This window comes from Apis florea, unplaced genomic scaffold (assembly GCF_048593485.1).
Source record: "Apis florea isolate Af1SG1 unplaced genomic scaffold, ASM4859348v1 contig_3496_pilon, whole genome shotgun sequence".
Lineage (NCBI taxonomy): Eukaryota > Metazoa > Arthropoda > Insecta > Hymenoptera > Apidae > Apis > Apis florea.
Window position 1 is genome coordinate 4,867,885 of NW_028256773.1, and position 13,660 is coordinate 4,881,544.

At 33.0% G+C, this 13,660-nt stretch overlaps 1 protein-coding gene across 17 annotated transcripts in view; it reads left to right on the top strand.

Moving 5' to 3' along the window:
• scalloped (TEA domain transcription factor 1 homolog scalloped) overlaps window positions 1–13,660 on the top strand; it is a 173,229-nt gene that overhangs the window by 130,894 nt on the left and 28,675 nt on the right. For all 17 annotated transcript variants that reach the window (XM_086913724.1, XM_086913711.1, XM_086913719.1 and 14 more), the window contains 2 exons: window positions 410–534; window positions 918–1,056. In XM_086913724.1, the coding sequence (XP_086769850.1) occupies window positions 410–534; window positions 918–1,056 (264 nt within the window). The remainder of the gene's footprint in view (window positions 1–409; window positions 535–917; window positions 1,057–13,660) is intronic.

Sequence of the window (13,660 nt, forward strand, 5' to 3'; positions counted from 1 at the left end):
GGTACATGATTGTTGAGTATTAATATTGAAAGTTCATTCGATTTGGATATATACTTGGAACATTCTAATTCAAAAGATATCGTTATCTATTAATTATGATAACAAAAATTAAATATTAATGTTTTTAATACATTACAATTTTATATTTTGTACATTTATCAAATAAATTTTCGATATCACCAAAGACATTTTGCAAAATGTATACTACACTTTTAGTCTTCTTTCATTTTTATATCTAATTTTTCTTCTTCGTTTCTTTCCTCTTTATCTTTGGACGTGTGAAAGAAAACAGATTTCGTTTTTGTTTCTTATTTCACCAGATCAAAAGAGAAAAATTTAAAAAGATTGTACACGTGGATGACATATCACGGGAGAGCAGAGAAATAACGAATGTGGTTGATTGTTACAGGCAGTGCGGTGGCTGCAGCCGACACCATTTCCGCGCCGTGGACTCCCACGAGTTCCGGGCCGCCGCCCGACGCGAACGGCTCCGGCTCGGATACCAAGAACCTCGATGTTGGCGAAATTAGCGATGTAAGTTCAATATTTCTTTATTTTAATTATCTTCGACTTGTACAATTCGTTTTTTTATATTTGAATATTTTTTTTAATTAGCTTCAACATACTTTGCTACGAAGGACGCCATCTTTTGTATTTTGCTGATATAACCTCAAAATTGTGTACTTTTAATTAAAGTTAAAAAACCTTAATATGTTTACATATTTATTAATATTGTTAATTACATTATGGTATCTCATTATTAGATTTCTTAATTGTTTATGCATTTATATTATTAATTATTGCTGTACAATTTATATTAAGCGAAAATTAGAATCGAATCACGTTTCATCAATAGTTTTTCTAACAATGTTTTCTTCGCAGAAATTTTTCTTATTGGCTTGGTTGGTATTTTTCAGGACGAGAAGGACTTATCGGCAGCGGACGCGGAAGGTGTATGGTCGCCGGATATCGAGCAGAGCTTCCAAGAAGCTCTCACTATATATCCGCCATGCGGCCGACGCAAAATCATCCTGTCCGACGAAGGGAAGATGTACGGTGAGTCAAGCAATTTCCTGACAAATCTCTCTTCCACATTTTCGCTAGGGTGATCGAAATAAAAAAAGAAAAGAGGGTTGTGGAAGACGATGAAAAGATATATATATATATATCGTTTCATATCAGAAATATACATGTACAGGGTATTAATATATTCTCGATTCTAATCTGGTCAAAAAAACAAATGCAAAAATAAAAAAAAATTGCTCGAAGCTTATTCGTTAAGCTTATTCACAATGAATTTAGATAGAGGTAGACTTTTCAATTATTCCAAAAAAAATTTCTCTACCACTTCGAGGCAAAAATAAGAAGAAAACGAAATACCCACGTACCCCGTAAATCCATCGAAAATCCATCAACCTCAATTCTCATAAAAAAAAAAAAAAATGAAAACGAAAAAGAAAAGATGGGAGAAAAAAGAAATAAAATAAAAATCGAAAATATCACGTATCCCCCATATAAGGTGACCAAAAGATTCGTTAAGGGGTAGCGGAAAGAAATGGCGGGAAGTGGAAGGAGGGTGAAACTATATTGGGACAAAGATGCTGGTCAAGGGGGCTATCTTTCGAGGCGTGGCATTATTGCCTCGGTGGTGAGCTCATGGCGGTTAATGTTGGTGACTACGGTGGTACCCGTGGTCGTAGGAGGCAATATCTGCTCGGTCACGTAGACTGACCTCAGCATCGTGCAATAACGACGCCCGCCTCGACGTTTCTACCATCGCGCTTAGTACGTGAACCATAAGGATCCTTCGTCTAAGGATATTTTTTTTTTTCTTCCCCCGTGCGATATTATTTGCGAACGAGTCGATCACTTTTGTTGTGTGGAACATTTTTACCTCGATTTTTGTTGGAAATTGGAATTTTTTTTTCTTTTTTTTTCTTTTTTTTTTTTTTTTTTTTTATTTCGATCCCTCACGTTATACGAGCGTTTCTCTAAAAATAATAAACACGATAAAATGACTTCATAATTAAATTAATTATAATTTAATTTTTTACATCATTTTTTGAGTTTTTGAAGTTTTTTTTTGAAGTTACAAGAATAACAGCAAGGGTACAATATTTTAAAAGGCAGTTATCTGTAGTGTAACTGCCTTACAAGAAAAGGTTAACATTTCACTAATACGATCTCGATCTTCCTCCTCGAAGGAAGTAAAATTTTCCTCGACACGAAAACCATTCGCTCGATAGAACTTTTTCCCCCCGGTCCTCCACTTCCGGTCCTTCTTGCCCCTTGGATGTTCCCGCGTATTTTTTTTCTTTCTTTCTTTTTTTTTTTTTTTTTTCGGCCAGATGTAGGCTTGAATCCCCATTCGTTAAGGCACAATGTCGCTTAATTTTCGAAAGCACTCCGCGACGAAAGCCAAAGGGTGGCAATTCAATCTTGGCCCGTGGCCGCTGTGAAAACCAAGCTTAATTCGACCGTCTGCCCTGCTAACAACTCGCGACTCGAAAACAAGGAGGAAGACAATCGACAAAGCCTTGTATCGTCGTTTTACCACCTCTGTTTTACCTTTTTCTTTTTTTTATCCACCATTTTATTAAAAAAGAAAAATATTCATTTTACGAAAGCAGTTTAATTATGCTTTTTATTACTAGTAGTGCAGTGTGATGAGTCATGGATTAAAAAATTAATTAGAACTTAATATGAGATATAACAGGAGTGAAATTTAATTAAAAGTAGAAATATCATTTTTTTGTTTGTTGAGTTTATTGGTGTATTCTAGAGAGACAAAGATGGGATTCTAGGGTGCACTAGACGAGTTTAGTTAATAATAATGGATTTCTTCGTAGGAATTTATAACGTGATTGATTATCATTTATAGTTATTTGATATTCCAGCTAATTTTTGATAAAATAAAAATGGTGGTTGATGTATGATCATTCTTTAGTGGTTTTGTTTCCAAATTATATTTTTCGGTCGATCGATAAACGGTACAAAATTTATAATTTGTTGAACGCGCATTCTTATGTAACATTGAATGTACACCCAAGAAAATGTCTTATTTTCTATTCTATCTAACATTACTAGTAATTTACATTTTCTTCTTTCATTAATAATTCATGAATGATGAATGGCCCGACAATGTTGAACTATAATCCTTACAATTTATTCTATTCGAGTAATTTGCATCGTTATTGTTGTACAACAAGCATTGTTCCAATCTTATGAATGTAACCGAGGTAATAAGATTTGTTAAAAAATTTCCAATAAATCCATTGTTGGTGCAAAAAAAAAGCGAATTTAGAAAAAAAAAAAAAATAGAAAAAAGAATGAGCTTAAAGTTGGGGAATAAAATTCCAATATTTTCTCTTCGAACGCCATTCAATTGAAAAAACCAAAACCGAAATACATACAAATATGAAAAGGCATGGTATAAATTTCCAATAATTCCCGAATTTCTTTCGTTTATAAATGTATTTTTCAAAACCAATGAAATATCAAAACTCACGAATCAACAATTTCCAACAATTCGCTCGAATTATTTTCAATCTAAAAAGAAACCATACCATATAGAATTAAAAAAAACAATAAAAACTTAAAAGCTTAAAGCAAAAGAATATTCTGACTATCGTTTGTTGGAAAAAAAAAAAAAATAAATTAAATATATTATTTCTTTCACTTAATTCTTTCATTTATATATATATATATATATATATATAAGATTCATAAAATTTCAATCTAAGAAGAATCGCTTCATTATTTCACAAATCATAAATCCGAATCTCAACTTCACTCTTCTACTCGTCAAAAAGTCCTATTCTATCATGTATTCACCAAATTAAATAAAAAAAACAGACAAATCAAACTCTTACGATATGCGTGAAACGATATATACATCGAAGAATCGAAAAAAAAAAAAAAGAAAAAAATAAAAAGATTCGTAAATTTAATCAATCACGATTTAAAATTGATAAAATTTATAAGACTTGGATTTCTATTTACACGAATGTGAAATAGAACGATTTTCGCCGCGAAAACGATCGCTCTTTCGTGGAGAAATCTCGGCGTGGGCGTCGACGTCCCGATGAAAAAAGAAGAGCGGAAAGAAAGATGGAGGAGGGGAGGGGTGGGGCAGACGGCGGCGAAAGAGGTCGAAGGAGGTAAATTGCCCCGAGATATTTAATCCCGTGGAAAGGCCGAGGGGATCCTTTATTGGCTCGGCGAGTGAGCAACGGCCAAGATAAGTTTCCCATAGGATCGATGGCCAATCGCGTTAAGCGATTTTCGCGCCTCGTTATCCTTTGTTTCCATCCGCTGGACGGACGTCGATGCCGATGCTATCGCCTCCTTTCTCGCTTTTTCCTTATACTCTCCTTGTCCCTCGTTGCCTTACGAGGGACCCGCGATCGATTTTATTATCGTGTCTTCCTTCTTTGACCAAGGATATTCGGTGCCTTATTACTTAGAGATTGCTTGTTTGGAATTTTTGTTTCGATTTTGTCTTCGGATTTTTTGTGATCGGTTTTTGATTAGATCGAAGGGGATATAGAGGCTTCTTACGATCGATTTTATATCGTGTTTTCGTCCTTTGACTAGGGATATTTGGTGCCCTACTACGTAGAGATATTGTGGTTGCTTTTTATTTTAGTTTTGTCGTTGGATTTTTTTTTGTGATCAGTTCGAAAGATTAGAGGCTTTTTAAGATCGATTTTATATCCTTCTTAGACTAATATTTAACGTGTTATCATTCGATATTTTTGTTTTCGTTTATCTTCTTTTTTTAATTAGAGTTAAAAGATTAAAGATTTGCTTTTTTGCTAATTTTGACTAAGGATAGTGCTTGATTATTTAAGTTAATTATTTAGTTATTTAGTAAGTTAGTTATTTAGGATTCTTATTTTGATTGTTTTTTAGATTTTTTAAATTGAATAGATTAGGGAGATCTTTTAAATAAGATTTAATACAAGTTGAAGATGGAAGAGAAATTTTATGTATTTATATTTTAATAATTTTCATATATTTTAGTAATAGCACGGATCTAAAAGAAAAGTTTCGTAACATTCAATCTTTCGAAACGAACGAAAGTATATCCCATTAATATCGTAAATATTTGGATTTCCAATGATAAATAGCGTGGAATTATCTAGTTAGTGGAAACTTTATCAGAGATTATACTTAATGAAACGAAGTGGCGTGGCGTGCAGTATCTTTCGATCAGAATGGTTCCTCGGAGAATTCGCGTTTGGGTTTGAGTGCAAACTACGAACTTGGCCAGGTCGCATCGATGGCGACTTGAAACATTAATCAGACGTACCTCGAAACATTAATCATTTAATGGAACCGGAACGGCATAACTCGGTTTTGGTCCTTCGAAATTCCACGCTGCCAATTCTCCCGAGATTATCTTCGACACAGTGACATTTTTAATATTGAATGATAATGTTATCGTGTCAACGTTCGTATGACAATTTGGAAAATGAAGTTGTGACAGGCAATAAATATCTACATTATTGAACATTTGATATTTTATATATCATTGTAATACAATTCTAAATTTTAAAATGTGAATTAATAGCAAATAGTTAATTTATAATTATAAGTAATTTAATAATCGTTAAATGAAGTAAATACTGATATTTCAAAAATTTTTATTTCACATTTGTACAGTTTCTTTATATATTTATTTATAAAAAAAATTAATAACATTAAATTATATTCTTTTATATGCAGCTTTTATATGATGTTCGTTATTCATGCAAAAAATAATTTACGAGTTATTTAATGTATTCATATGTCACGTTATTTATTCTTAATGTCTTTATGTACTATTAATATATTCATAGAAAGTTTGTTTCCAAACGCTTTAAACAAATACAAAAATTATATAATTAATAATATAATTCAAATTTACATAGAGCAAAACAATAGTACATTGAATTAGTTTCATTGAAAATAAAAGTGTATTAAAATTTTTGAATAATAATATATCGTCAATCCAATCATACAATTAGGCCACGTATTTGTAAACACAATCTTAATAATTGAAATCAATTCTCCTTATTCTTCCACATATCTGATTAACTTATCCCTTCGGCTTCGATTCAGCTGTCATCCAATCAAATTCGAAAATAAAGTCGTCTTCTTTCTTTAATCGATTTTCAAAGACAATCAAAAACATCACCGATCCACGAAGAAAAGTATCGACGTTGGATTCCGCAAAAACCATGACGTCCTTTTTCTTCCATCCGTTTCGAAAGGCGAACAAAACGAAAAAAAGAAGCAACGACTCCCCTTGTCCGGCATCCAATAAACCGGTAGAAATAGAAGGATGCGCGCTCTGTGGAGCATGGAGGACCGCTTAGAACGAGCGTTTAGCTTCTTGCCGCTTCGTTCTATGGGGAAAAGAAAAGGAAAAAAGCATGTCTGTGTTATTTTGCGGTCGAAGAACATTTTCAAGTTCTTTCGACCGGTGTAGGTCAACGTTCTGCGATTAGACTATACAGTGGTGCCCACTTTAACGTTCGCGGTTTGAACCGAATTGGACGGTTATTATTTGGACACGTGACTTCTGCGCATTCGACTTGAGCGGAAGAGAGAGAGAGAGAGAAAGAGAGACTATACGTGAGTAGGATAAAAGATCGGTGTCAAATTTCGTTCGGCAGTTTATCTCGTTTGGCACGCTTGAAACTCAATCCAAGGTTTTGTTTTCAAGAATTGATGGAAGCTAAGGAATCGCACGAGAGCCAAAAATATGGACATTGCGTTGTTTAAATACATTATAAAATATAGGAGACGTAGAAAAATGCATAGATATAAGTCGAATAATCATTCGTAATACTTTAGAAAGAAAATTAAAATAGATTCATTCATTTTTAATTAAAAATATTCTTCAAAGATATTTTTATTATGAATTGTATTATAGAAAGAAAAAAATTAAATATTTAATTGAAAAATAATTTCTTTGCTTTATATAATTCTTAAAAATATTTATTAATTAATTTATAATGATTTTTTGCACTATCTTTAATCATTTTATATTAAGTCTTTGAACGGGTTATTTCATGTAGGAAGACGGATAAAAATGTCGTTTCATAAAGAGACGTAATAAACCGAATCATATTCAAATTCAAACATGCTTATTAAATTTTCAAGATATTTCTCCTGGAAAATGAGGACTCGTATGCAAAAAATTTCTCCTGCAGTTATCTTTTATCTTTGGCCAGTGTAAAAAACATTGATTGAATTAAATTCCTTTTTAATTCCAACATTTTCAGTTAGGAAAAATATTTTTCACGTTGTTATAATTTTTTCTCAAAGATTATTATTTATAATTTCCTAATTGCGTTCTATATTTATGTAAATTTCTGTTTGAAAAAATTAATATAATAAAATTAATAGTCATTTGATGAATATTAATTTTTATTATGATATTACATATATACGTGAAAAATTTATCGCATATTCAGCTAACAACGATCAACAATGAAAGTTAATAAGAGATTGAAAGAAGCACCACGAGCGAAAGAAATCCGGCCATTTGAGCTTGAAAACCTTACGTCTCGAATAAATATCAAACAGACTCTTTGATAAGGTAATTCGAGCAAATGATTCTCTAATTACCTCGAGCACCGTGCTAATTAAAACTTCAACAGTTCAAAACGAATTCCATTAACGCGCCCTTCACGTTTCCACCCGGACCCAGGATAAAATCATCGAACGACGACTATTCGCGCGAATCCACCGCATCTGTATATACATTCACATACGCTCACGGTGACGCGACGCAAACGTCAGGCAGGAAATGATTTTACTGGCGAGTTCGGTCGAAACTTTCACGCTGCGCCGATGTATGAGTGAGAGTGAGAGAGATAAAGTGATGGAAAGAGAGGAAGTGAGCGAACGAGGGAAGGATCAGGTAGCGCGCAGTTTAAACACGAGCGGGCGTGCATCGCCTCGGGACGTATTTAAACAGATAAATAGCGAACCCACCTGATCTCTTACCGGTAGCCGGTGAAACCTCTTATACAATGTGCCCTGTTCTCGGTTGAAATCGGTGAAAACGAGAGGCAGAATGGAGAACGTAATCGAATAGGATTGTCGCTCGGTTTAGATTCGAGTGTTTTTAGGCGAGTTTCGTTTTTGTTTCGAGAGTAGGAAGTACTGGGTGAGATGGATATTCGGCAGTTAAACGTTTTTTATGCTTTTTTATAGAGAATTAATTTTACCATATGTTTCCTTAAAAAAATTTCATAATAAATAATCTTGATTAATAAATTTGAAATATACATATAAGATGAATAATAAATTTTAGAAATTATAAATATTATATTATATTGTATCTTTTTTTTATTTTAATTTTTATACATACATTTAGAAAAATTGAAAATCTTGCGATATTATATGGAATATTTAAAAAATATTGAACGAAGAAAAATCTTTATATGAAATGAAATATATATTGTTATATTTGAAATTCTTTCAAACAATATTATTTTTATTTGGAAAAATTATAATAAGTGGAAACAAGTGAATAATTATAATAAGATATGGAGGTGAATGGCAAATCTCAAGATTTGAATTTTTTTTCAAATACAAAATAACAAGTTGGAGATTAAAATTCTTTCAGTTCACCTAGTAAATCGTGATATTTAAGATCGTTTACATACCGGATGCAATAGACAAACATCAGAGCGAAAACACCAGTCTACACCTTTAAACCTGTTAACCATTGCATCACCACGTTCTTTGAAATGAAAAAATTTTAGTACCCAGAAAACTCGTTTTCAATACGTTAATAATGACTCAACACTCTTAAACTGTAATATAATGCATCTGATCTGATATCAGATCAGAAATTGTTGAAAGTTTACCACAGATATATTTATGCAGATATTATCATGTTTATTACAACAATTTATCCTAATGGAATTTAAATTCTCTCTCTATCTATTTGATATTGATATACTGCCAATATATAAAAATTAAAATAACAAATTAAATCTCTTAGGTTTTGATAAATTTTAGAGATCAAAAAATTAAAAAAAATTTAAAATATCCTATGATATACAATACGTACAAAAAAATTCATTGATCTAAGCATACTATTGGATGAAACAGATAATACGATAATAAGATCAAATACAATGAAAAAAAAAAGTCTAAAATCACCAATGAATCATCAATACGATTCTTTCAGAAAGATAGAACGATCAACCTAAAAACCATATCCTCATCGGAGATACTAGAGCGAACAAACTAGTTTCCAAACATTATCTCGGTCACCGTGATCGTTTACAACGCGCAAAATGATTTCCAGCTATTCCTGTTACAAAGCTATCCTGTGACACAAAGGACTCGGTTGATGACCATTCAGAAACGAATACGTGCCGGCAGGAATATACGCGGGAGAACCGATTCTCCTGAATATGATTCATAGACAACTATACCACGACTTTGCCGAGTGGATCAACCATATGACCCATAAACCATTGCATACGCGTATGTACTTTGGCGCACGACGTTCTTGTGAGCTTTGCCAGGCGAACGTGTTTCCAACAGACGTTAACCTACGTGTTACCAACGATCAGATAACCGGCAGGATGTATTCTCGCGTGTTTCTATGCATATATCCACTGGGTGTTCAAAATTTCTTGCATACAGAGATTGGGAAAGGATTAGAGATGCAACAGGAATGATGAAGGATATTTGATTTTACCGTGATCGTGAAGACGATGTAAGATTATTTCTTCTTTCCTTTCTTTCTGAATCGAAAATCTTTTCTCGAAGTTAAGACTTCACTCGAACTTCGAGAAGGATCGGAAAAATTCGGGTAAGTTCGGGTAAATTCGGGCAAGTTCGGGCAAGTTCGGGCGAGATCGCGAGAAGTATTCGATTTGAGATATAACTATTAACGGTAATCTAACTTCGGAATAAATCGGTAATAATCGGATAAAATCGGCTAAAGACTTTAATGACTAAGTCTCTGTTTAAAATGATAAATCTATATTTACTATAAGGCACTTCTAAGAATATACTTATACGTATATGAATACATTCTAGAAATTCTTTTCTTCATTCTGTCAAACTTTTTGTAATTATAGTATAAATTATAAAAGAATATACATGAAAAAAGAAAGGTAGAAAATACATTTACGATTCGAATATCTACTAATTAACACTTATCGTGAACAAAGGTTATCTTTCGAGGTTTACATAAGTATTTGTCTGGCTCGTGGATCAGAATGGTTTCAGAATTGCGAGGGAAAGCGTCGTAGTCGGCTGAGACACTCTCCTTCCGCCGGTCAATAACTGGACACTACCTTCTCTCCACCCTCTACACAACCTTGTTCCATACCGCATTTGTGGTTGTCTGTCCCATCTCTGTCTTACTCCTCTATTCCTTTTCCCCTCCCTTCGTTGTGTATCCTCCGTCTTGGAAATGAAACGCAACAGAATGTACGTGGAGACTGTCATATCTTTTTTTTAAATCATATTTTCTTTTAAATCATATTTCATCGTAAAACTCATCGTCGTAAAAATGTTTATGTATGCCATTTAGCGTCTTTATTTACTCGATTAACGGGTAAAGAAGCGTTAAAATGGTCAGAAATAGTGGTTCTTTAAACTTTTATGAAAATTTAATAAATTGTAAATTAGAAATTAAGTGTTAAATTTTTTTTTTTTTTTAATTTTAAAGATTGGAAATTTCCTGGATTTAATTTTAAATAGTGACAATTTATTTTGCGTTTAGATTATTTAATTTATTTAATTATATTCGTACGATAAATTCAATTAAAACTGGTAGACTGCGTGAAATACGAAAATACGAACGAAACTAGTTAAAAGTTAATACTATTCTAAAATTTATTCTCCGGCCACCACAAGTATTCATTAGACGAAGAACCATGCACTCGTTGACCGAAAGTTTCAGTCGCCAATTGCACACAAGCAAACGTATTCCATTCGAACTTTTGGACGCAATTATCTTTCAAATTATTTGTTAAGATTTGAAATCAAATGATATCAAGTGAAAATTATGCTAATAGTATCAGAATGATTAACACGTTACCGACGATATTCCGGATTTAAGGAAAACATAACCTCAACTCATCGAAACGAAACTTTATTCAAACGAAAAAATCCATATCAAAAATCGATATCCCCGCGAACAAACCGTTCTAAATTCTAATAAAATAGGTTGAGATAAAAGAAAAGTGCAAAAACGATGAGAGGAAGAATTTTCGAGACTTAAAAAGATCCGGAAGCAGCAGTGTTCAGCCGGCAATTTCGATCGGTCTTTCATCTTTTTCAAGGCGATTCCCGGTCCCCCAAGGGTCTTCGTCCTGTTGTAAGGACATCCACTCGACTCTTTTCGGTGGAGGACAACGATCCACCGGGTGTGTACCGCTCTTCTCTCTTCCTTCCTTGATATCCGATCCAATAATCCGATGCCGAGACGTTGTTGAAGCGTGAAATTATGGGCATTGACACGGCACGGTGGATTCTCCTCTTGGGGAATCGGTCGCGGTGTTAAGGTTGAAAAGACGCGAAACAAGTCGCAAAAAGATGAAACTGTCGCTTCGAGAGGTTCGTAACACAGGCAGTGGAGGATTTAGGGTCCTTGTCGGGGATCTTGAAGAACGATCTTTGGCCGGTTTCAATGGTTTTGAATAGAAATGATACGAGACACCTTTCCTACCATTGTACAAGTTTTTTAGTTGTATGTTGTTAGCATTGTTATCACTCGCGTGGAAATCGAGAATATTTTAAGTGGATGATCGAGGTTATGTCGACTTCTGTTTCGTATGGAGAGTTTAAATATTTTCTTTGCAGAAGGTATTGATTTTTCGTTAATTTGAATAATAATTTTAATTAAATAGAAAATATGTAATGATATATTTTTTTACGAATGTCAAGTTTTTTAATGATATCATTGGAATTAAAGATGTTTTTAATGATTGAGGTTAAGTCATGTTTTTGTATTCTTTTTTGTAAGTGTTGTATTGTTTTTTCTTTTTTTTTTTTTTTTTTTGAATAATAAATATTATGATACAATGGATTAATATTTCACGAAATATTTCAAAGTTAAGATAATGATAAAATTACTTGGAATGTAAAAATGAATTTATTCTTCTCTATTTTCTTTTTCATTAAATCAAAATCAATTTAGTTGGCAGTGGAGATGTAACGAGTAATTTAACAAAAAAATTTTTCTCTTAATATAATTTTCTAATTTATTACATTTATTTCATTCAAACCTCTCACTTTTCACTTCAAACATGTTTTCCGTCAGGCTAACTGCTAGATTCTTAAAACTTCCACGACCTACTTTCGTATAATTAAAACCGCTGCCCCGGCAATTCAACTAAAGCATCAAAATCATTTCTCCAAGAAATCCTCAACTTTCATCTAAACTTCCGCCAACTACAAACACAGTAATATCATCCCAGTGGTATACTACAAATACCTAAACATATTACCCTATTCCAGATTAAATAATTTTGAATGGAACAGGCTTTGAATAAAACGCAATTTTTAAATTAATTAGTAGAAAATCTTTTATTAATTTCTCAATAAAAGAACAAAAATTATGTGAAAATTTTAATGAAATCTTTATTTTAAATTTCTCATAAATAAAAAAAAAAAAAGATACATTTGGATTGAAAGATTATTCGGAAAAGCATGAAGAAAATCATAGATTTAGAAATTACAAATTGCAGAATTACGTTCACGGTAATATCCTATGACGATAAGAAAATGCAGATATTTTACGTTAGAAACGAAAAATGCACGCATACGCACGCACACACACTGAATAGAGAAGAATATAGACAGAAAAGGAACACATCCATACACATATACACGCACACGCACACATAGAGAAGGATAAGAAGACACGGCGACGAGGGATGTAATAATCTGCGTCCGCATTGTCCGTCTTGCCAGCATGGCCGAGTCCTTTGACATCTCGCGGAGTTTAATTAAACTCGAGCGTATAATAGCTCCCCGTGGAGAAGGCGAGCCGAGGTCCAACGTCGTTGTGTCCGACGCTACCGAACGCGGCGTCGCGTTCTAACATTTCGCCCGCCACCTTGCTCTCTCGCCAATCCGAGTACACCGAGACATCCGTCGGGCAAAATCTCCTTCGGTGATTCGCTGTTGTATAGTGTAGTGGCGTGACGCGTCTTACCAAGTGTTGACGTAGTGAGTTTAGGGATTGTTTAGAAATTTTATTCGTATTTTGTATTTGGATGTTTCTACATTGGATGTTTTTACATTGTATTGCAAGAAAATTGGAAATATTTAGTAAATATCCGATGAATATCTGTGAGTCGTAATTAAGTGTTGAGGTTATAAAAATTTTCGTTATAATTAAATTTTAAATCTATGAGTTTAGGGATTGCTTAGAAATTTTACTTGAACGTTTCGTTTTTACATTGTATTGCAAGAAAATTGAAAATATTTAATAAATATTTGATTAATATTCTTTCTTGACTTGTTGAGGTTATGAGGTTAAAAGTTTTCAATGTATTAAATTTTAGATCTGTGAGTTTAAGGAAATTTTATTTGTAATTTATATTTGGATATTTCATTTTTATACTGTATTGCAAGGAAATTCTGAATTAGAAGTCTTTGGTAAATATTTGAAGATCATTCTTTG